The sequence below is a fragment of the Eumetopias jubatus genome, unplaced genomic scaffold (assembly GCF_037043125.1).
Source record: "Eumetopias jubatus isolate StellerSeaLion01/CBP00866 unplaced genomic scaffold, mEumJub1_p1.0 scaffold_9, whole genome shotgun sequence".
NCBI classification, from domain to species: Eukaryota; Metazoa; Chordata; class Mammalia; order Carnivora; family Otariidae; genus Eumetopias; species Eumetopias jubatus.
Window position 1 is genome coordinate 21023297 of NW_028274815.1, and position 25845 is coordinate 21049141.

At 41.6% G+C, this 25845-nt stretch overlaps 1 protein-coding gene across 2 annotated transcripts in view; it reads right to left on the reverse strand.

Moving 5' to 3' along the window:
* Positions 1–13577: 13577 nt before the first annotated feature.
* The window catches only part of ASXL2 (ASXL transcriptional regulator 2), a 141965-nt gene continuing 129697 nt past the window's right edge, over positions 13578–25845 (reverse strand). For both annotated transcript variants that reach the window (XM_028099391.2, XM_088026356.1), the window contains one exon: positions 13578–25151. In XM_028099391.2, the coding sequence (XP_027955192.2) occupies positions 22668–25151 (2484 nt within the window). In that variant the 3' untranslated portion in view covers positions 13578–22667. The remainder of the gene's footprint in view (positions 25152–25845) is intronic.

Below are 25845 nucleotides of genomic sequence, written 5' to 3' on the forward strand. Positions count from 1 at the left end.
TCTTTAAAAAAAAAAAGCTTGTCTGGGTGTAATTAATCCAATTTGGTTTTTAGGGCAGCCCAGACTTCCAGAGTGGCTGGCTTTTGATCTGATAGTTTTCTCACATCTGTGCAGCAAAGCAATACACATTTGGGACAAAGCAGAGGATGAGGAATAGTGAGGCAAAATGACACGAAGCCAGAAGGAGAGGGAGGGAAGAAGGAGGGAGAGAGAGCAAGAGCTCAGCACAGTGAGAGAGAGAGAGAGAGAGAACCAAAGGACGGGGGGGACGGGGGGGCTACCAAGCCCAGAAAGAATGGAAATGGCCAGGCTTAACCTTCTCAGCATGAAGAGCCCTGGACCCTCATATCAGCTTACTCCTTTGCCTTCCGTAGTGCTTTCCAGAAGCACTGTGTTGGGCTCTAGCTTCCTTCCCTCTCCTCTAGCTTCTGGGTAGAGGTGGGAGCTCCTGTCTCATAGAGCAGTTCTGCAGCAGAATCCTGAGTTCAATGAAGCAGCATATGGATCCGAAGGAAGCTAGGACGTGCACCTGAAATGCAAGACTACTTATCATTTCCATTCATTTTATCCTAGTGGATTATCAGTACTTTATTGACGAAGCCTGAACAGCCACAAATGAGTACCAGACACAGGATGTGTGAGTCATGTCCCTACTCATCTGGGTTAGATGATGATTCAAACTAGGGTGTGAACGCTTTGAACTCGGTATTTCACATCCCATAGGCTGAACAAGTTACGTACCTTTTCTAAGAAATGAGATTTTATTTTAAAGTGTGCAAACACGTGATCTGAAATGTGCCACCCGTCTTTTCCAATGCAGCATTTTACTTGGAACCTGTCAGAGATGTGCTTACTGATTCTTTGATAAAACAGTTTATCTGGGGCATCCGGGTGGCTCAATCGGTTGAGTGTCTGCCTTCAGCTTGGCTCGTGATCCCGGGGTCCTGGGATTGAGCCCCATTTGGGCTCCCTGCTCAGCGGGGAGTCTGCTTCTCCCTCTCCCTTTGCCCCTCCCCCTGCTTGTGCACTCACTCGCACGCACGCTCTCAAATAAATAAAATCTTTAAAAAACTTTTTTGTTACTGGCTGATGCCAGGTGTTCAATGGCACTTCCTTAATATAAACAGAACTTAGTAAAAGCTTCCTAAGACAATATTTCCTTGCTTAAACTTGCCCCTGACATATTAACCTTCAGTAATGAAACTCAACCCCCAAACTTACTGGTACAAGCACATGTCTTGACCAAAGTATCTTTCTCCTCTTGAATTTTTCTAACTTTGGTTTTGAATTCAACGCTTAGGGATTCAGGGTGGGTTTCTTCTGCTTTCCTTCCAGCACGATATTTCATAAACTCCCCACGTGGCTCGCACCTGTGCTCGCCAAGAGTTTGCTAGAGGGAAGGACACGGAGGGCTTTGCGAAATGGGTGGTCAATGTGTCATGCGACTGCCCGGTAGGCTGCACTGTCCACGGTCTCTCATCCAGAAGTCTCCAGGACGGAGGGATCTCTCCCCAGGCCGGCCTCCTTCCAGTTCTAAATGCAGTCATTGTCCTGGCCAGGGAAGCCCAGACCTTCCTCAGTCCACGGGCAGGTCTCTTCTGTTAACATTCGTCTCCAGGCTGATCCCATGGAAGCCCAAGCTAGCGAGAGGAATGGAAATGATGAGGCCTGAAAATTCTTCACTCTTTGTTCTTCTGGTGGGTGACAGGATAATTAGTCCAAATGAGATGCAGCCTCTCTCAGACTATATTTAGTCTAATTGCAGAGCTTCTTTCCCCTGGAGGAGCCTGGGATTCCTCCCCAGTAGATGGTAAGGCCAGAAAAGGAATACAACCAAGCGGACCAGCCCTCGCCACAGCAGGGCATGCTCTCCCCTTCTCAGAAGGGAGGCAGACGTGCGCTTGGGCCCAAGATTCAGGACATGGGGTTCCACTCCCAATTCTGCCACTAACTAGTCGTGCAAGGGGGGCCCTTTATCCCCTCGAAGCCTCAGAGGTTTGCATGTTAAATAAGCATGATAATCTCGACCTAACAGGAGAGTGATGAGAGGATGAAATGGGATACATTTTGTAAAGCACTTTGTATAAACTGTAGATGTGTGATACAAATGTAGGCATGTGGTCATAATAGAGGTGCCCAGATTTCCCCTTTCACCAAAGGCCAGTGGCCACTGAACGTTGATGTGTGAGGCTCTCGCCTACTTGTGAAGTGTGTCATCATCTTCTCGCCCTTCCTCCTCTCTGGGACCACAGTGTCCCAACCCTCATGCGCATGGTTAGTGCTCAATAAATATTTGATGGCTAATATTACTATTTGCAATTAAAGTATTAAACTAGAGAAGTATCGACTCAGCAAACAGAAGAGATAACCGTGTATTTGTCTAAATATACACTTTGCAAATCAATTGAGGAGAAGTGAGCATTTTTTCATTCTCAAGTACACTTAAAGCAGTACATAAGATTGATATGCCTCTGTTTATCCTGTCAGCTGTACATTTTTATTTTTATTTATTTATTTTTAAAGATTTATTTATTTATTTTGAGAGAGTGAGAATGAGAGAGAGAGAGAGAGAGCACATGAGAGGCGGGAGGGTTAGAGGGAGAAGCCGACTCCCCGCTGAGCAGGGAGCCCAATGCGGGACTCGATCCCGGGACTCCAGGATCATGACCCGAGCCGAAGGCAGTCGCCCAACCAACTGAGCCACCCAGGCGCCCTCAGCTGTACATTTTTAACTTAATAATTTTCATACCATTTGACATCAAATTAAGTGTAATTTGAAATTAGAGAGTCTAATGAACTCTTCCCTCTTTCTGACGGTGCGTCAAAAAAAAAAAACAAAAACCCAACTTCTTTCCCCTTGCTTTCCCTTTGTCGTTGTTCCCCGATTCTGGAAAGTAAAAGGAAAAATTTTAAAATTGCAAATGAAGAGTTCTACTTGATTCAACGTACATTTACATATATGAGAAAGAACTGAGAAAGACGTCTGAAATCTGTGGGGTTTTTTTCTCCAACTCACCCGCTGTAAACCTGCTGTTCCCATCTACACGTGGACTTGCCACTCAATACCCTGGATCTCAGTGTTTTAAACTTCTTCTTCAACCTAATTAGCACGTGCAATCCATAATTATTGGGTAATAATGTACTTTCCCTTCCCGGTAGCTCCTCCCCGCCCGCCCCCCCCACCCTCCCCGTCACCCTTTCCCTCCAACTAGAGTTTATCGCCTGAGGGAAGAGAAAGATGAACACGAGCTAAAACAAAGAAGTTGTGGCTCAGCTCTGCGCTTTGAATGAGACTTTTTAAAAAGTTCACCGTGCTCTGAAAAACAAACTGAGGGTTCTAGAGGGGAGGGGGGTGGGGGGATGGGTTAGCCTGGTGATGGGTATTAAAGAGGGCACAGTCTGCGTGGAGCACTGGGTGTTATGCACAAACAATGAATCATGGAACACTACATCAAGAACTAATGATGTAATGTATGGTGATTAACATAACAATAAAAAATTTTTTAAAAAGTTCACCATGAGACAATAGTCTTGAGAGCCAGGGTTCTTTTGAGAACTAAAGAGGGGTTTCTCAGAAATGCTAACGTTGGGTTTCTACAATGCCTTTTAGAGGACGGACGATAGAATAAGCCACAGACAGTAGGAAGCATAGATTCCTGCCATACGTGGGGGAGAAAGCCCTTCCACCAGAGTGGGAATGAGCTCAGGGCGAGAAGGAGAAAGGCAAGGTTGATTTTTTATTATTTTTTAAAAAAATATGTATTTACTTATTTATTTCAGAGAGAGAGAGAACACTCGCTGGAGGGCAGAGGGATAGGGAGAGAGAATCTCAAGCAGACTCTGCGCTGAGCGCAGAGCCCGACCCAGGGCTGGATCCCACAGCCATGACCTGAACCAGAGGTTCCACCGACCACGCCCCTCAAGCGCCCCAAAAGGCGGGGTTTAAATGCAGGTCTCTTGCCTCACCTTAGTGTCAAAACTGTGCAGTAGCTACACACTAGGTAAGTATGGGTAACGTTCAGAATATCAAGACTGGTGTTCTGGTTCCCCAGGGAGTGTGAGGATACTGATCATTGTCTCTCAGACAGACTTTGGCTTTGGATTGGAAGAGTAGCAATGGCTGAGGGAGGTGCCTAAGCTAGGTGGGCCTGGTGACCGCCCACCATCTCCTAAGATACCAACCATATATAGTTGACCGTTAAAAGGGAGAGTGGGGAGTGTTAGGGGCGCTGACCACCCCCACCCATCGAAAATCCACACATAACTTTTTACTCCCCCAAAAGTTAATAGCCTACAGTTGACTGAAAGCCTTACCAATGTCAGTCAATTAACACATATTTTGTATATTATATGTATTAGACACTGTATTCTTATAATAAAGTAAGCTAGAGAAAAAATGTAACGAAAATTATAAAGGACAGAAAATACCATTACAGTACTGTAAAAATCAGCATATAAATGTACTTCTGCAGTTCAAATCCATGCTGTTCACGGATCAGCTGTAATGGAGAGTGTTATAGAACAGGGTTCTCAAACTTTTTGATCTCTTGGCAGATCAGATATCTACTGAGTCTGTTTCTCTAGGGTGTATTGTTGTTGGTTTTTCTTAAAGATTTTATTTATTGGGGCACCTGGGTGGCTCAGTTGTTAGGCGTCTGCCTTCGGCTCAGGTCATTGTCCCGGGGTCCTGGGATCGAGCCCCGCATCGGGTTCCCTGCTCAGCGGGGAGCCTGCTTCTCCCTCTCCCACTCCCCCTGCTTGTTCCCTCTCTTCCTCTGTCTCTCTCTCTGTCAATTAAATAAATAAAATCTTAAAAAAAAGATTTTATTTATTTGAGAGAGAAAGAGACAGAGACAGAGTGTGAGCAGGGGGAGGGGCAGAGGGAGAGGGAGACAAGCAGACTCCCCGCTGAACACAGAGCCTGAGGCAGGGCTCATCTCACAACCCTGAGATCATGACCTGAGCTAAAATCAAGCATCGGTTGCTCAGCAGACTGAGCCACCCAGGTGCTCCTTCACCCATTTCTTAAACATGAAAAAAGCAGCTAGATCTGCTCATCACCCAAATAATTACACCAATGCATTTTCTCAAAATAACCACTATACTTCAGTACACAGATGTGTTTTATGTGTAAACTCCCCATTTTGTCGCACATACTGAAATGGCAGGTGCTCAGGGATCAAGATTTAAAATGAAATAAAGGCTTAAATGTAAAACACAAATATAAAACTGACAATGACATAGGAGAAAATCTAGGTGACTTTGAGTACAACAATGACTTTTTCGATACAACACCAAAGACACAATCCATGAAATAATTGGTTAGATAGACTTCTTTAAAATTAAAAACTTTGAAAGACTGTCAAGAGAATGATGAGACAAGCCACAAACTGGGAGAAAATATTTGCAAAAGACATATTTGATAAAGGATTGTTACCTAAAATATACAAAGAACTCTTAACAATTAGAAAATGGATAACCTGATTAAAAAACGGGCAAAGAACTTTACAGACACCTCAACAAAGATATGCAAATGTAAAATAAACATATGAAAAGATGTTCAACATCAAATGTCATAAAGGACTTGCAAATTAAAACAACAATGAGACACTACTACACATTTATTAGAATGGTTAAAATCCAAAAACACTAACAACACTGAATCCTGGCAAAGATACAAAGCAACAGGAACTCTCATTTATTGCTGATGATAATGCAAAATCGTATAGCCACTTTGGAAGACAGTTTGACAGTTTCTATAAAACTAAACATCCTGCTACCATACAATCCAGCAGTCATGCTTCTTGCTGTTTACCCAAATGAGTTGAAAACTAATGTCCACACAAAAACCTGCACACTGATGTTTATAGCAGCTTTATTTATAATTGCCAAAACTTAGGAGCAACCAAGATGTCCTCAGTAGGTGAATGGACAAAATAAACTGCAATATATCCACGCTATGGAATATTACTCAGAGCTATAAAGAAAGGAGCTATGAAGCCATGAAAATATACGAGGAAACTTAAATGTATATAACTGAAAGAAGCCAGTCTGAAAAGGTTACGTACTGTATGATTCCAACTACAGAACATTCTGGAAAAGGCAAAACAATGGAGACAGTAAAAAGATCAGTGGTTGAGGGGAGAGAGGGATGAATAGGTGGAGCACAGATGATTTTACAGCACTGAAGCCATTCTGTATGATATTGTAATGGTAGATACATATCCTTACACATTTGTCAAAACCCATAGAAGTTACAACACTAATGTAAACTCTGGACTGTGTGTCAACGTAGATTCACTGATTTAAAAAAATATATACCACTCTCGTATAGGATGTTAATAATGCGGGATGTGTGGGGGCAGGTGGTGTATGTTAACTCTCTGTCCTTTCCCCTCAGTTTTGCTGTGAACCTAAAACTGCTCTTAAAAGTCTATTTAAAAATATATGAGGGGCGCCTGGGTGGCTCAGTCATTGAGCATCTGCCTTCAGGTCAGGTCATGGTCTCAGGGTCCTGGGATCGAGCCCCGCATCGGGCTCCCTGCTCTGCGGGAAGCCTGCTTCTCCCTCTCCCACTCCCCCTGCTTGTGTTCCCTCTCTCGCTGTGTCTCTCTCTGTCAAATAAATAAATAAAATCTTTAAAGAAATAAAATAAAAATATATGAAACAAAAACTAATAGAACTACAAAGAGAGAGAGAAATCTACCACTGTAGTTAAAGATTTCAATATTCCTCTCTCAATAAGTATACAGAAAAGTCAGTAAAAATATGGAAGACACAAACAGCTTCATCAACCAATTTGACCTAACTGACATTTATGGTACACTACCCCAACAGCAGAATACACATCTTTCTTTTCAAAAGCACACAGAATATGGGCTATATTTATGGGTGCCTGGGTGGCTCAGTTGGTTAAGTGTCTGAGTCTTGACTTCAGCTCAGGTCATGATTTCGGGGTTGTGGGATTGAGCCCCGCATCAGACTCTGTGCTCTGTGAGGAATCTGCTTGGGATTCTCTTTCTCCTTCTCCTTCTGCCCCTCCCTGTGCTTATGGGCTCTCTTGTTCTCTAAATAAATAAATAAATAAATAAATAAATAAATAAATAAAATCTTAAAAAGTGGGGTGCGTCTGGGTGTCTCAGTCGGTTAAGCATCCGACTCTTGGTTTGGGTTCATGTCATGATCTCCAGATGGGGAACCTCACATCAGACTCCACCCTCAGCAAGGAGTATGCTTCCCCTCTCCCTCTGCCCCTACCCACCACCCCACTGCTTCCAGTTTCTCCCTGAAATAAATAAATAAATCTTAAAAAAAAAAAAGCCTCAGTACAGTTAGAATGATTCAAGTCACACAAAGTATGTTCTTTGACTACAATGGAATTAAAATAGAAATGTATGAGAAAGATATCTGAAAAGTCTTCAAATATTTGAAACCAGATAGCACATCTCTCAATTATACACGGGTTGAAGAAGAAATCAAAATCAAAATTAGAAAGTAGTTTGAACTGAAGAGAAATGAAGCAACATATCAGAATTGTTGGGATGCTACTAAAGCAGTACTTAGGGGGAAATTCATAGTACTGAACATTTACATTAAGAAATAATAAAGTTCTCAAATTATTGACAACAGCCTCCATATTAAGACATTAGACAAAGAATAACATATTAAATCTGAAATTAGCAAAAGACACAAAACAGTAAGAGTGGAAATCAATGGGGGTGCCTCAGTCAGTAGAGCATGGGACTCTTGATCTTGGGGACATGAGTTCAAGCCCCACGTTGTGCGTAGACCTTACTTAAGAGAGAGAGAGAGAGACACAAAATCAATGAAATTAGAAAACAAAAAAACAATATAGAAAACCAATGAATCCAAAGCTGGATTAATATTCTGAAGTCAACCAACAAACTTCATCATATTAACAAACTGAAAAAGAAACCCATATCAAATCAATAAATGCAGAAAAAGCATTTGACAAAATTCAACATCCATTCCTGATTTAAAAAACAAAAACAAATAGATGATGGAAGGGAGCTTCCTCACCCTGATGAAGGGCTATCTAGGAGAAATCTTTAGCTAACATCATACTTAATATGAAATATTAATGCTTGTTTTGTAAGATCAGGAACAAGAGGGTCTATTCTCACCACTTGTATTCAACATTGTATGACAGGTTCTAACCAGTGTACGTGAAAAAAAGAAAAGTTATCTAGAATAAAACTTTCTGTCTTTGGAGATAACACTGTCAATCTATATAGAAAATCCAACAGAATGTACAAAGAAGCTGCTAAAACTAATAAGTGAGGTTAGCAATTGATTTTAGCAAAATCTGTATAAAACTATAATGTGAATGTTCATATCCATCAATTAACACTCAGAAATTGAATGTTGAATTTTAAAAGTGAAATTTTTAAAAATTGTCACGGTATCATTTGAACATTTTTAAATGTAAAAAAATGGAAATGTAGGGTTAAATCTGACAAAAGATATATGAAAGCTCTATTCACTGGAACCTATACAACATTGCTAAGAGAAATTAAATAATATGTAAATAAATGAAAAGATGGATCAATGGCAAAATACTAAGATCTCAATTCCGTCCAGATTGATGTATACCTTAAACACAATCCCAGCTCAAATCCTGGTTTTACAGAAACTCACAACTCGTTCTATAATTCATATGGAAATCAAAGGACAAACAAATAGCCTAACTGAATTTGAAGGTAAAAAACAAAGTTGGAGGATTAACATTACCTCATTTTAAACCATTTATAAAGCTACAGTAATTAAGACAATGTGGTATTGACGCAAAGATATACAAACATATTAATGGAACAGAATAATCTAAAAATAGACTCACACATATATGGACAACTGATTTTCAACAGAGATATGAAAATCATTCAGTGTGTCTTTTAATGTGAGAACAATTGGATATCAACAAGGAAAGAAAAGAACTTTGATTTGTACCTCTCACTATATACAAAAATTAATACGAAATCAGACACCTGACTGGCTCAGTCAGCGGAATGTGCGACTCTTGATCTTAGGGTCTTGAGTTCAAGCCCCATGTTGGGGGTGCCTGGGTGGCTCAGTCAACAGAGCATGGGACTCTTGATCTTGGGGACATGAGTTCAAGCCCCATGTTGCGCATAGACCTTACTTAAGAGAGAGAGAATATATATGTAATTTTAAAAATTTTAACTATAGAAGAATTAAAAAGGGGGTTGTTAAATGTTTTTATAATCAATGTATAAGGGCTTCTTAAGTATATCATGAAAACAAAAATCTTTTTTTAACGTTTTTTAGTTTTTTATTATTTTTTTAAAGACATTTATTTATTTGACAGAGAGAGACACAGCGAGAGAGGGAACACAAGCAGGGGGAGTGGGAGAGGGAGAACCAGGCTTCCCAGGACCCTGGGATCATGACCTGAGCCAAAGGCAGAGGCTTAAGGACTGAGCCACCCAGGCACCCCGAAAACAAAAATCTTAGCGGGCAGCAATTGAATTTCAATTTAAGAGTTTCTGTATGGCAAAACAGATTATAAACAAGAATGGGAGACATGGAAAAATTAGGAAAAATACATGCAACACACATTACAAAAGATTAATATTTTTACTGTAGGAAGAACATTTAGAAGTCGTTAAAAAAAATAAAAAGGAACATGCCAGTAGAAAACCTGACAAAAGTCCTGATCAGAAAATTCACAAGAAACAAATAGCTCATATAAAGAGATGTTGGACTAAAATTTTTTTAAAGGCAAACTTTAATATGAAGTAAGTTTTTACCTCGCAGATCAGCAAAGATATCCACTCCAAGAACTCTACTCTTCACTAGAATTGCTTAATATGAGGAAGAAGGAGGGTTAATGATTTGCTATTTTCTTTTTTTTTTTTAAGATTTTATTTATTTATTTGACAGAGACAGAGATAGCGAGAGAGGGAACACAAGCAGGGGGAGTGGGAGAGGGAGAAGCAGGCTTCCAGCTGAGCAGGGAGCCCGATGTCGGACTTAATCCCAGCACCCTGGGATCATGACCTGAGCCGATGGTTTGCTATTTTCAAAAGGTACTCATTCCTTGTTGCCCTCAGTTCTTATAACGTTCTGGTAATCTTCAACTTTGATGCTACAGTCTGGGTTCCTGGCTATACTAAAATGTTGAATTTGGTTCCATTCTCAGCTGTAATTTCTTAGATCAAGGACAATTTGCTGAGTCATTGCTCGGCGAGGATTCTAAGAGCTTTGCTTCCCTCAAAGACACGTGGCTTCTTCTAACCATCCATCATTACCAGTTTCTTTAGTGCTATGGGGTTTTTCTTAATTCCACTGGTGGACTTTAGGTTCTGCATTTCCTTAAACAAAACTTTATTTATTTAAATTAATTTTTATAAGTGGGCTCTACATTCAAAATGGGGCTTGAACTCACAACCCCAAGGACAAGAGTTGCATGCTTCACCGACTGAGCCAGCCAGGCACCCCAAAAACTACCTTTTAAAGATTTTTATTTATTTATTTTAGAGAGAGAGTGCAAGCAGGAGCAGGGAGAAGGGGTAGGGGCTAGGGGCAGAGGAGAGAGAGAGGAGAATCTCAAGCATATGCTGTGCTAAGAGTGGAGCTCAAGGCGGGGCTTGATCCTGTGACCCTGAGATCATGACCTGAGCCAAAATCAAGAGTCAGTGGCTTAACCCACTAAGCCACCCCGGCACGCCAACCCCCCCCCAACAAAAAAAACCACTACTTTTAAATTAATCTCCTCAGGTTGCTCAGAAAAGAAAATGTTATGCAAGTCTTATTTTTTTAATCCACTTTTGAGCCTCATTTTTAAAAATTTGTGGTAAGGGGCGCCTGGGTGGCTCAGTCAGTTACGTGTCTGCCTTTGGCTCAGGTCATGATCCCGGGGTCCTGGGGTCCAGCCCCAAAGTCTGGCCCCCTGCTCATCAGGGGGTCTGCTTCTCCCTCTGCCTCTGCCCCTCCCCACCCCCCACCCCGTTTGTGCTCTCTCTCAAATAAATAAAATCTTTTTTTTTTAAAGATTTTATTTATTTATTTGAGAGAGAATGAGAGAGAGCACGAGAGGGAAGAGGGTCAGAGGAAGAAGCAGGCTCCCTGCCGAGCAGGGAGCACGATGCGGGACTCGATCCCGAGACTCCAGGATCATGACCTGAGCCGAAGGCAGTCGCTTAACCAACTGAGCCACCCAGGCGCCCTCAAATAAATAAAATCTTTAAAAAAAATTTGTGGTAAAACAGGGCACCTGGGTGGCCCAATCAGTTAAGCAACGGGTTCTTGATTTTGGCTCAGGTCATGATCTCGGGGTCCTGGGATGGGGCCCGATTCAGGCTCCATGCTCAGTGGGAAGCCTGCTCAAGGATTCTTTCTCCCTCTCCCTCTGCCCCTCTCTGCTCACGCACATGGGCACACACGCTCTCTCTCTGAAATAAATATATATATTTAAGATTTCATTTATTTGAGAACGAGAAAGAGAGAGAGAGCACGAGATGGGGGAGGGTCAGAGGGAGAAACAGGCTCCCTGCTGAGCAGGGAGCCCGACACGGGACTCGATCCCAGGACTCCAGGATCACGACCTGAGTTGAAGGCAGTCGCTTAACCAACTGAGCCACGCAGGTGCCCTGAAGTAAATATTTTTTAAAAATTTGTGGTAAAATATACATAACATTTACCATTTTAAACATTTTTAAGTGTGTAGTGCTGTAGCATTAAGTACATTCAGAATGTTGCAACCACACTACCATCCATCTCCAGAACTGGAAACACAAACTCCCAATCTTCTCTACTCCCAAGTCACTGTCAACCACCATTCTAATTTCTCTATGAATTTGACCACTTTAAGTATACTGTATAGTGGACTCATACGATATTTATCCTTTTGTGTCTGGCTATTTTCCTTAGCACAATGCCTTCAAGTTTCACGCATGTTGTAGTGTGTGTCAGAATTTCATTCCTTTTTAAGGCTGAATAATATTCCAAGTATATCACATTTTGTTTACCCATTCGTTGATGAACATTGGGGTTGTTTCACCTTTTAGCTATTATAAATAATGTTGCTATGAACATTGAGGACCAAATATCTGCTCAAGTCCCTGTTTTCATTTCTTTGGGGTATATAGCCAGAGGTGAGATTGCTGGATCATATGGTACTTCTGTTTTGAGAAATTGCCCTACTGTTTTCCACAGCAGTAGAGCCATTTCACATTTCCACCAGCGATGCACACGGGTTCGAATTTCTCTACATCCTTGCCAACACTGTTTTCTTGTGTGTGTATGTGTGTGTGTGTGTGTGTGTGTAGTCTTGGAACCCTTGTCAAGAATCACTTGATCATATATATAAATTTTTTAAATAAACTCGATTATATATATATAAACTGTATGTATATAAATTTTTTTAAAAATAAACTTTAGTTTACTTAGACTTGACTAGTCTTGGAACCCTTGTCAAAAATCACTTGATCATATATATACATAATTATTATTTTTTAAGTAAACTCTACTCCCCACATGGGGCTCGAACTCAGGACCCTGAGATCAAGAGTCGCATGCTCTACTGACTGAGCCAGCCAGGCGCCCCATGTTTTGCTTTGTTTTGTTTTGATAGCTATCCTAATGGGTATGAAGTTGTCTCATTATGGTTTGGTTTGCATTTTCCTGGTGGTGAGGGATCTTTAGCAGCTTTTCACGTGCTTATTGTCCATCTGTGTATATCTACTCTATAGAAATATCTATTCTAGTCCTTTACTCATTTTTTAATTGGTTGTTCTTTTGTTGTTGAGCTGTAGTTCCTTATATATTCTTAATACTTATTTCTTGTAGATACATGATTTGCAAATATTTTCTCCATTCTGTGGGCTGCCTTTTCACTATGAATAATGTCCTCTGATGTGTAAGTTTTCAGTTTTAGGTTGGTTGGTTTGTTTTTACCAAGTTTTTAGTTCTTAATGAAATCCAATTTATGTTTTTTCTTTTGTTGCCTGTGCTTTTGGCAAATCCCAGAAATCACTGTCAAATCAAATTATGAAGCTTTCCTAACTTTCTTCTAAGAAGGGTTTTGTATTTTTAGCTTTCAATGTTTAGGTCTTAGATCAATTTTGAGTTAATTTTTATGTATGGTGTAGGGTAAGGGTCCAATTTCATTCTCTTGCATGTGGATATCGTTTTGCCAACAACATTTATTGAAAGGACTGCCCTTTTTTCATTGACTAGTCTTGGAACCCTTGTCAAGAATCACTTGATCATATATGTGAAGGCTTATTTCTGGACTCTGTTCTACTTTATTGGTCCATAGGTCTGTCCTCATGCCATTACCACACTGCTTTGATTACTGTGGCTTTGTAGTATACGTTTCCTTGTTATTCTTGAAATGCACAACACATTCTTTTTGGCTCTTGTTCAGTTCTTTAAGCCCCTTCGAGGGTTGCTTAGAGACTGGCATTTTCTGTAGTGACCAAATTTAGCCAGGACCCAGGGATAATTGTGCAAGCAGGTGCAAGAAAAGGAGCAACAAACAGGTAAGTCATTCATCATGGTATCTGGTTTCTTTGGAAAAGAGAAGGCACAGTCACTAGAGTAAAACTGTATGCCTTTATTCAACTTAAATGAGTCATTAAGAGAAAATACAATTTGCCCATGTGCAGAAACATTATACATTCAATTCTGAGGAAGGTAGTTTTATACAACCAGTACAAGGAACAGTCTAAAAGTGAGAGGAATAAAGACGATAGTGAGAGGGAGCTAGAAGGCAGAGTTTTATCTGTCAAAAGTGCTAAGGCCTATGTGCACAAAGATTTTAAAGTGAACAAGACCAGCACAAGGTCATTTCTTCCATTCTGATTTCTCTTGGTGCCGGTGCAAGTTTTAAGGTGTGATGCAATGAGTCACAGGATTAACATGGGCTTTAAAAAAACAGGTCATAGCACTTATGGCTAAGAGAAAGGTTTTTAATTTCTAGAGTTTCATTAGTCATGTACTTGAGATCTTTCATGGATTCTATGAATTTTGTGAATTTAGTAAGAACTTGTCCTTCAATCAGTAGTTTATTATCAAAGAACAAATTTTCAGGTCCTTCCCGGCCCAGAGTCTATCTCCTTATGCAACAAAGGGGAAACCAAATATGAGACTCTCCAAGAGTTTCATTAATTTAAAGTTTGTGTTAATTGATTACATATAAGTTCAGTTGGGGTCACTACCCATGTCTTCAAATTGCTATTGCCTGAAAAGAATGAGAATTGCTGACTTAGGGCCAAAGTCCAACTCTATTATTTCCAAGCTCTAGGTATCTGAAAACATCAGACATGGGCTTTTGGAAAGAAAGTAAAAAAGTAAAACTTTTTTGTACCGTACTTTCCATAGAAAGGAAATAGGCTGTGTGTAAAATAATAGTTCTAAAGTATCTTCAAATATTTTGATAACATTTAATGCATTGCTTTCTTATTGGACTAATTAAATTTTAAATATTTAAGAAGAGGATCCATGATTAAAGTTAATAAAATTAAGTGTTGACTCAAGTTAGCTTAATAGTATTTATGAGCAACTTTGGCATTATTTAACAGACACAGGTGCACAATCCTAAATCCTGATCAGCAGCAAAAGCTGCCGCTATGTAATTCAATAGAAAACCATCACTTAGCCCATAAAATATCTCATATCAAATTCCATGTTCTAATCATGGCAATTTAACATCATGTGAACCCAAAACCTTAAAAAAATTTCATAAAAGTTAATAATAACTGAAAGTTTACTTAAACCTATTTTAAATCCAATCTTAGGTTTACCTTTCTTCTCCCCTAGGAATTCTCTGGGTTTTGCAGTCAAGATGGAAATCAGTAGGTTTATTATTTCCCTTTAGCCTCTTTTGAGTTTGAAGAACCAGGAACATTGAGTTGGAAGTTATTCTTCAGGAGAACTGACCATCGGGTCATAGCCCCTCTCCACAGCCTGATCATCTCTGGCTCTCCCTTCCAGGCCCAGGCCCGCCTTCCTGTTAAAAGGAAGTCTTTCTAGGGATGACCTTTTTCGGTTAAGACTGAGAGCTCCATGGAGGTATAGAGATTCCTTAGTTCATACAGTCTCAATAAAAGAAACCCAATCTTCTGTTTAAGGCCACCAAGTATTAGGAAAATATAGGATACCCACCCTCCTACTTCCTGGACAAAGTTGAGACATTTCACGGTGGAATATACCAAATACCTCTTTGACTGAAAGGTGAATATGGATATTTTGGCATCCAGAATTTGAGTTGCAAATCCAACAATCCAAGTTAATGATAAATGGTAAGAAAAATTCAAGAATAAGCACTAACAAAATACAACGATTTATCCTTTGAAAACTTTTTTTTTTAAACCAGAAATTCTCAAAGTAAGAATTGGGAATTTAGGCCACTAAAAAAAGCTATGATCCTGCTGAAGTTTCTTGTAATTCAAGTTCTGTGACTTAGAGATGGGGTGGAGGAGCCAATTCTACAGTATTAGGATAAAAACTTTAGAACACTAATTTTATCCATTATGGAGAAAAAACAGGGATACAACAACTCTTTAACAATATAAAATAAAGGGATACACTTCATTCTCACCAGACTAAAAGATAAAAATCAAGGTTTAGTTTCAATTCCCTTAAGCTTCCTGTGGGTTTAAACATCAGTTGCAAGTAGGCTGCATTATTTACCTAACAGTTATTAGAAAGGGTTAGTTAGAAGCACTCACCAGAATTAATTGAAAGGGATTCTTTCTTCAACTGAGACCTTACTAAGAAATTTCTTTAAGTTTGGGGCGCCTGGGTGGCTCAGTCGTTGAATGTCTGCCTTTGGCTCAGGTCATGATCCCAGGGTCCTGGGATCAAGTCCCACATCGGGCTCCTAGCTCGGCTGGAAGCCTGCTTCTCCCTCTCCCATTCCCCCTGCTTGTGTTCCCTCTCTCGCTGTGTCCCTGTCAAATAAATAAATAAATCTTAAAAAAAAAAAAAAAGAAATTTCTTGAAGTTTCTATTAAGAATTCTACATCTTCTGGGGGCCCCTGGGTGGCTCAGTCAGTTAAGTGGCTGCCTTCGGCTCAGGTCATGATCCCAAAGTCCTGGGATCGAGCCCCCGTCGGGCCCCTTATCAGCAGGAAGCCTGCTTCTCCCCTGCCTGCCACACCCCCTGCTTGTGCTTGCTCTCTCCTTCTGTGTGTCAAATAAATAAAATCTAAAAAAAAAAAAAAAAAAAAAAGAATTCTACATCTTCCAATGATTGTTTTCAGAAAAGGTAAATTTTACTAACATGGCTTTTCACTTCCACATTGTTATTTCACCTAGGGGCAATGCCTTTCCTTTCTTGCTTCATGTTTTGCCACTGGGTTTCACCCAGTGCCTCAAATGGTTCCCTTCCGTAACTCATTTACACTTAAAATTTCCATCACGTCTTGGGAAATATGTAGCATACAGTAAGTACTCCTTGAGCCCTGAACTAGACACATGCTGTATGGCTACTACGTTAGGAAGACCTTTTACAATTTACATGGCTGCTTTTGTTTACCCTTGCAGAACCTGAACCTTAGTACAGTGCTTAGCACATAGTAGGTGCTCTGAGAAATAGATGAATTAGTGAACAACGTGATTTGTACACAAAACCAGCTAGAAACGTTATGCAAAATCTTATTTCTTAAGACCACTTGTGGTCAAGTGGCGTCAAAAGCATAGAACACAGGTTTCTGGACTGTCATGTAAATAAAGGACAGTTGGGGATTCAAGTTGAAGTTGTGTTCTAGTATATTGCTCTTTCTCATTCAACTGCCTATCAACTATACATTTAGGCCCCTACGTCATTAACCTGCATATGAATTTCACTTCCAGTGAGGTAGGAGGCCCATTTAAATAACAAATATGTACTATAAACAGTGGAGGGGGGGTGGTTTCTGGAAATGGCCACAATGGGCTGGTTCACACACACTGAAATATTTCACTTTCACTCCCATTATATACAGGAATTGTAAGGATGCAGATGTTCCCTGAGACATAAGAAATTTCCTTTAGAAAAAGCATATTTTCAGCAAAGATTTAGAATGCTGTTCTCCTGGACTGGCAAACGATCTTCAGCATCTTTGGGCAACCCCGATGTTTGCAATTTCAATTTTTGAAAAATAACAAGGCGATCTTTTAAAAAGCATTCTATGTATCTTTACTGATTTCCAAAATATGCTATTTTTATCAGTGAAAATAATCACGGCGGAGTAATTATGGGGAGAACTAGGGAACTGGAATAAAAAGTGAGTTTCATGGGTCACTAAGATACATTCGTGAAGTTCTGACCTTTTTTTTATTTCATCAATAAATCTCTATTTAAAGAATGGGCTAGATACCTTTATTTCCAAAGATTATCTAGGTAGCATTTTGCTCCTTCAATCATATCCTAAAACCAAGTATTTGCAACCACAAAATCTCTTGAACAGCAGGATTCCAGGCTATCCGTAGGTATGGGACAATGGACAGTTAAGCTCTCCTAATACCTGGCTCAGTCCTCATTTGCATAAATGCCCTTCCTGACACTTCGGATCAAAATCCAAGTTCTCCTAGCTCTTCTAGCTCTCCGGATCAATCAGGAAGGACCTAAAACTGGTTAGGAAACTCCCTCTCAGACCAATCAGGAAGGATACAGAACTGGTTAGGAAACTCACTTCTCAGAGAACTGGGAACAGAAAACAAGTTTTCAATTATCTTCATGAAATTATTTCTTCACATACTCCTACTGCCTTGAAGGTGGTGGCAGTGAATGTTTGCTAATGAATTATTAACCACTGTTGATAAAGAAAAACCTATTTTTACCCCTGAGATATTTTCTTACCATTCTTTGTTTTAGAAGCAAACAGTGGGCACATTAAAAAAAAGGGGGGGGCGCCTGGGTGGCTCAGTCATTAAGCATCTGCCTTTGGCTCGGGTCATGATCCCAGGGCCCTGGTATCGAGCCCTGCATCGTGCTCCCCGCTCCACAGGAAGCCTGCTTCTCCCTCACCCACTCCCCCTGCTTGTGTTCCCTCTCTCGCTGTGTCTCTGTCAAATAAATAAAATCTTAAAAAAAAAAAAATGCACCATGTTTTTGTGTTTGTCTGTTTTTAACATTCCCAGTAATATCCCATGGTTAAGAGACAGAACAGTTCAAGGGTGAAAACAGAGACAGACAGATTAGGCATTATTTAATATTTTTACTAGAGTTCTTAAAGAAATACGCTACCCTGATTTATCACCAAATTCCTCATTTTGACTCTTCTACACAATCTGTGATCATCTTGCAATGGTGATATAAGGCAACAGCTGAGGGCCCTTACCCACACCGCTCTCAGATGGATGTCAGACCTCAAGAGTCACCAAAAACTCCAAGGTTTTTATTTTCACTTTAATTATCTTTTACTTAATAATAAAATGAAAAATAAGAATATATGAATACATACAATCTATATACATATATTTATTGCAAATACTTAAAATTCTTATGTAAAATGATTTTTCTATATTTGTGAAAAAATATGACTTTTTAAATGGTGTTGACACCAACTTCTCTGTACATACCCTCAATTCCAATGTTAACAATTCCTTTAAAAAGGCAAAAGACACAAAAGTTTAGCATTTACCAAACCAGTCTGTACAAACCTTATAAGCCAGAAGGAAAAAAAATAGCTCGTGGTAAATAAGTCGATTTTCTTTTAAAATAAAAAATAAACTCCAAAACTATTCCCCTTATTGCATTTTTCGGAAATAATCTGAGTGTCTTTAGAGTAACTTCCTTTGTAATAATTTGTGCCTTAACAGTGAGGTCCTACATTAAACATACCATATATGAGAAATTCAAAGTCTTCCACTGTCACTTTTTACATAGATATTAAAATATATATTACTTAAAATATATTACTGGAAAGCTATTTTTTTAAAATTGATCTTTAATAGTTGTATCAAATGTAAAGCATTAAAAAAAATAAAGTAACCAAGAATCTATGAAGCTCTTACTTCAACTTTAGGAAATGTTTTACCTATTGTTCCCTTTCAATAGGTACGTAGGTATTGAAACATGGTAGGAAAAGATCCCTGCCTATCATCATGTTTCTCAGTCTCTTTGGACTATTCTATAAATTGAGCTGAAAACTACCGTTGGCCAAGTTTTTTACTTAGCACATTGTTGTAATGCAACGGGGACTTTTCCCTCCTTGCTGTGAAGTGAAACCTCTAGGTCACATTGAAAACCCTGGCACTGCTCACTGACAGTGAGTTCTAGAAATAAATAGTGGTGTAATGACCACAGAAGAACCCCTCATTATAACAAATAATTTTACCCAAGAGTTCTTTAAGGGCTCTAAGGTGGAGAAAGGCAATAACAAGCAATTAGGATGGTAACTGTCAAGTCATCAATATGTATGAATTTATACCTTCACCGGGAAGGCAAGGAGGTGCTCCTTTGGCTATTTAAAACTGAGATAATTCCTAAAACACCTACATCTGGGTGCCTTCCCAGCCCACGCAAGTATGCTTCCCCTTCTTCAAGAAAAATGTCCCATTTGCCAGATCTTATTCTTAGAAATGTTACATGGGATACCACAGATGGTTTCAGTATCTTGAGCACAGGGGTTAAGGAATAGTAGGGTGAACAACCCCAGGTTGTTTAATAGGGTGGAGAATTTTTATCGAATGTTTTTTTAAGATTCAGGGAGCCTTCTCTACTAGACAACTCAGAACAGTCATTAAGACTGAGATGACATATTTATTGTTAATGCTATCTCCCCAATGCGACCTACAATGGAAGGTTTCTGAAGGCTCGAGAAGCATACCCTGGAGGCATAAGCATCAGGCATAATGCCTGACTAGTCACTGGAAATAGTGCAACTAAATACCATTGAAAAAAAAAAACACAAAAAGAATTTAGCATTGATTAGCAACCTTTCAGATTGAACTGAAAGGTAAAGCAACTCCGAAAACCTAAAATAAAAACTGCTTTAAAGGTATTGGAGTACCATGCTCTCAATAATATAGATTTTTCTTGTTCCTACTGCTCTATTTTCAAAAGGGCCAAATTGTATTGTAATGTGTTCGGATTGTTGCTATTGTTTTTCTGTTCAGCTCTTAAAATGAATGACTTTCTACCTGAAACCACTGTGTTGAAACAAACTGACAAACAGATTGTATTCAATATACTACCAAGCCGAGAGAACCTATTCTCTCATTTTGTCAAGACTGAGGCAGTGTATCTAGTTGACATATCCTGTTTTAGGGACATTCATAAATGCAAATATTTTATTAGCTGAGTATTATTTGTTAAGAGAATCTGGGGAATAATAATGCTTAGGACCTATCTACAAGAGCCTTGGTCAAGAAGAAGAGGCACAATACGGTTTGCTCTCCAAATGGACTTGAAAATCCCTGATCCCTTTCCCCCTCTCCTGGTTAGTCTGTCCAAACTCAGATTACGGGAACTGTGGAGGAGAGACTTTCTATGACAGGCAAGGTGCAAAGAAGAAAGTTCACTTTGATCAATCCAAATTGGTAATTCATGTTTAGCATGGGGTCAGTTCAGAAATACTCAGGCACTTCCAGCACACAGACCAGCCCTCAGTCCTGGCACTGAACATGGGGAGTGAAGAAGCTGAGCATGGAGAGTTTTAACCAGCAATAGGTCCTTTTAGCCCCTGCCCTTGGATTACCCATAGTAGTGAAAAGTTTGGGGAACTAAACCATTTTTCTTACTGGATCTTGGCTGGAGAACTTCCTCCTTACCCCTGGATCCTTGTGTGTGCTGGAAGAAAAAGGGAAATTAGGCGGACATCCTATTGTCTCAGCTGAAACTAGAACACAGACATTAATCCTGTATTCGCCTTGAGCCACAAGAAATAACAGAAGCAAAAACTGAAAAACAGTGAAGTAGTAAGTTTCTTATGGGGTTCAAAAGTATTAAAAGCATGTATAATGCGGGGGGAAGAATGGGTAACAGAATGGGGAAGAGCAAAGAGTATTACTTTCTACTTCCTCCTAATCTGGAATGTGATTTAGTAAGTTTACACTGTTCTGCGTATGGTAAGTATCACATCCTGAATACTAAGTACAGCTACAAGTGTACTAGGTTTGCAGTAGTATTTTTACTTCACACGCCTGAAATTAGGAAAACTTAAAATCAATATGCATGATGCACATTGACAATACCTGGTTCCTTAATACCAAGTTCTGATAAATTGTAGATTTATTTTAATGTTCTTTAACCATGACCTAAATATATGTACTCAAAAACTCTTCAGTCACTAGTGACAAGATTTAAAAAACAACAACAAAGGAAACAAAAAAGAATCAACAAAACAAGCAACAAAACTTTGGAGCTAATTTCTCTTCCTTTCTAGATGTTCCCTTAGCCATTTACTGAAGCCCCTTTACATTAGAAATTTCTAGTGCATAGACAACAGTAATCCAAAACAGAGGACATATTTTCTAGAACAGGAGAAGTGTCTAACTTTTACTGTGTGTGTCTGTGTGCACACGTTGTGTTCAAAGTAATATCTAGTAAGATTACGCCACACTCCTCAGATGCCTGGGAGGTCAAAACAGGCTAAACAGAACGGGCAAATGTGGCAACAAGGAGCTTTCCCTCCTGCACCACAGCGGACTACAGAACATTAGGTAACAGGGTTGGGCAAGAAGAGGAAAAGAGAGGCTACCTTGTTTCTAGGGTTAAAATCGTTTTCCAAAGTTCTTTATGTTCAGTTTAATAGTTTCTGCACTTTTTTTTACTCCCTTGCCCAACAAAACACATAGTTCAAATCACCCCATCACTAACATTTTTTGTTACTGCTCTACTAGCATCTCACACCTGTTTGTAAGCTCCCATGACTGACGAAGTACCCGGATGTTACTGCTGGAACTGCTGCCCGGCACAGGCTCAGCTAACAGCAGGGGCCTGGGGTGGCACACCCTTCGTGGGCCACATTCATGGTCTCAGGGCAAGGTAGGGGGCCTTGAGGGCAGGGGGCCACAAAGCGCAAGCAGAGAGCTTGGCAACAGCACTGGTCTGTGGAAGCCAAGACTCAGGTCGAGAGCTTTCAGAGTCTGAATTACTACCTATGAAATTAATACGGTATCAAAAAATTGAATTTAAGAAGGTTCTGTCTAAGGTAAAGGGACTGAGTAAACCCTGAATCCAAATCCCGCCAAGGCTGAATAATCTAAGTAAAGCCTGCAGTCAGACCATCATGACATAATCAGCTTGAATGGTCATTTCTCCAGACCATTCCTTCATTCCTTCCTTTTCCTGGCCTCTTAAAAAAGGAGAGAAGAAAGACAGCTTCCTTTAACCATGCATGGCATTAAACTTTTCTCAGAGTCACGTGAAGTGGAACATAAATCTGAATTCAAATACATCATTACCTAAACACTTGGGAAAACAATGTTAAAACAAAATGTGACATATTTACATGATTTTGTAAGTGCAAACTTGTCACAAATTCACAAAGTCTTGCTTGACCTAGACTTACTATACAAGGTGCTCTTCCTCTAAAATATAAGATCTGTACTCTGTATTCCTGATTAAGTAACGTCTCTTAAGACAACTGAAACCTACTTAATTTATTTCTGTGATTCCGAAAGGACGCAAAAAACACATCTCATCAACCCTTCCCTCCCTGCCTCCTTTACAGCATGTTCTCTTTCTAGTCTCGTTACCGAACGACAAGGCAGGAGACACACAGTTTCGAGGGGCCAATGCAATCATCGTGGCAGAATGCTCCACACCCCTTGCACATGATCATGGCTTTCAATCGGCAGTAACATTTCGAAGGTGTGTCCTCTATGCTGTTCTCTTCAGGAAAGGCCTGAACAGGAATGGTCTGGCCATGGCTGCTGGGATTCATCGCTTGGCTAGCAGGGATAGTAGTGACAGTCACCGAAAAGGACATGACATCACCTACATTGCTAGCCACCTGGCTACAGTCAGGCATCCCCGGGACAGCAGAGTTACGGTCCATGTCAGACGAGGTGGAGACATTGATCATGCCTCTATAGCTTGGCCCGATCTGGGTGGGGCTTCCATACAGCTTCGGGGTTTGCAGTGGTGGAAGGAGGAGAGGTTGATGGGTGGGACTGTCTGCAGTCAGAGGAAGAGCAGTAGAACTGAAAAGCTCAGGGCTGCTACGCATCGTCTTGCCTCTCACTGCATGAGCCATTTGTTTCTGTGCTGCCTGAATAAAATCTCTGGCTAGGGTCTTTTCATCAAATGTTTGGCCTCTGGTGAACAGGTAATTCTCCTTGCTTAAAGTGGTTTGCTCATGCACTGGTGTCTCCGCCTTCACATTCTTTTTTGCTAAACAATCATTGGTGGCTAGGGCTTCTCTACTGTGGGGTCCCGAACTTGCTTCACACTTGCCAGGGCCCTGGGCAGCCTGGGGCTCCTCCTTCACCATGATGGATTCTTGCTCATCACTGGTACTTTCCTCATCGGTATCTTCTTCTTTGCCACTGCTACTATCTCCTGTTGCATTTTTACAGTCTGTGTATCCCATTTTCAAGGCCTCCGTGGGGCTACTTAGACACAAACGGTCTTCAGGGTTTATAGAATGGGTCCTCCTAAAGCTCTCTGAACCCCGGCCATAGGTGGAAATGTTAAGTAAATAGTGACCTGCCATTGCAGGCTTCGATGTCCTTCTGCCAGCAAAACCCAGCATGAACCTCTGGCTTGTGGAGATGTCTTCCAACTGGAAACCTGAGTGAGTGAAGTTGAATTGGGAGGGCTGCACAAATGGGAGAACGTTCTGCCTCCGAACCCTTTGGATGAGAGTCTGAAGGATCTGCTCTTGGGTGGCTTTGCTTAGTCCTTCCTGGTACTGGTGTGTGTCAATGCTAGAGTCCCTCAGTTCCTTACCTGAAAAGAGCTGAAGGGGTCTTGGAACCTGGGGGAGCTGCTTACTTTGCAAGGCTTTCCCCAGCTGCTGCAGAGCTGGGTGGGACTGCCTCTCACCACCTTCCTCTCTGACGCTGTTTTCTGCAGCACCAGTGCCTGTGAGCACTCCTGTCCCCAGCTCCTCTTTCGTGGTCAGTGGAACAGTTTTCATTTCAACTTTGGTGAGAGGTTTAGGCAGAATTTGCTCCATGGGAACATCTTTGCCCTGAAGCAGCTGAGTGACCAAAGGGTTATTCGCAGGGATACTAGAGCTCGGCCTTGGCATGGGTCCATTCAAATTTGAAGAAGTTCCTGGAGTTTTAAGGCTAGAAGCTACTGGCAAAGTGCTCGAGGACGGAGCTGATCCCGGAGGCCCTACGCTTACACTGACCTGGGGTACAGGAAGCTTTTCTAAAGCGGCGGCGGTCAACAACGATGTTAAAGGAGAGGGAGTCACAGCCGCTGAAGTACTAGCGGTTGTCTCCGCTGAGGCCGAAGGGTCTGGCATATTCCTACCAGAACCTGCTCTGGGCTCGACTGTGCCATCGGCTGCAAAACGAACAGGTGGGGAGGCATCTGAGATGAGAGCGGAACCCGCCGGAGTAGAAGGCGCCTTCTCCGGTCTGCAGGTCCCGGGGCCTTGTGGGTGGGGGAGAGAGGCCACTGCGGCTGCTGCCCTAGGGGGGCGCGGGGGTTCGTTAGCCGGCTTCCCTACAGCTGGTGGGGGCGCGTCAGTGTGGGCTGGTGAGGGGGCCCTTGCGCCGGCTCCACCGCTGGCAGAGGTTGGAGGCACCGAGGGGGTTTGCTGTAATTGTGCTCCAGAGACACCATGAGGCTGTGCCTGGTCTGGGCTCTCGGTCTCAGACTGGGGCTGAGTCTCTGGCCCACAGGGTAAAAGCTCTCTCGTACCTCCCCCGCTTCCAGTTCCTGCCAACTCCAGGGTGGGGCCCTCTCCAGGTTCGTGGCCTCTGTCTGAGCCTGGCCTCCCTCCTCCAGCGGTTTTGGGGTCACCGCCCTCTCCTGGGCCTTGTCCGCCCCCGGGGCCAGGTCCTGGAACGGTCCCTCCAACTGAGGCCGCGGCGGCGGCAGCGGCGGCGGCTGCAGCGGCGGCCGCCCTCTGTGCTTTGACCAGCTGGGCTTTTGCTTTGATGTCTGCAAGAGTTCTGGCTCCTGTTCTGTTAGGACTAGTGATGGAGACTGGAAAACGAGCCCTGGGAGAGACCTGCGATGTAGGAAAAGGCATGGGGGAGATTCTGGAGACCGGGATCTGAAAGAAGGAGGGAGGAAAAAAACCCAGAGCTTAGTTTTCATTGACAAGATAAGCAGAACTTCCCGAACACTTGAATTGTTGCGGTAACCGCTACACCCCAGTCACAGAGATGGGGGGGTCATGGCTGAGAGACCAAAGCGTGGAGACAGCAACGTGACTGTGTCTCTAGGGTCCTTCCACCTCCGCTACTGGTGCCAAAGCCTCTCCTCCCCCAGCATCCTCTCTGCCCCAAATCCCCTTCTCAACACAACTCCCTCCTAATGGCATTACTACTCACGACTGCTTATTACTTAAGCTACAGACCTTGTGGGGTATTTGCACTTTCGAATGTGTGTGAGAGAGAAGAGGCATACCACTGTCTTTTTCTTCTTAGCTCTCCTTCCAAGCTCCGAGGAGAATTCTTGCTCTCTTCTGCTCTACGCACACATGCACGCGTAAGCACTCAGGCTGAATTATCTCAATGACAGAGGCGTCTAGATAGCACTGGAAGGTAGACAGTGTGTGATCCATAGATGCATCCCACTCCGTCCGTCCACACAAGGGAGTATGTACATAATGTATACAGTGTTCACCACACTCATTTTCATCCCTGGCTGGCTTTATCCTTACTTGGGGAGCTGGTTAAAAATATATGTGCTCTGGGGGCACCTGGGTGGCTCAGCTGGTTAAGCGACTGCCTTAAGCTGAGGTC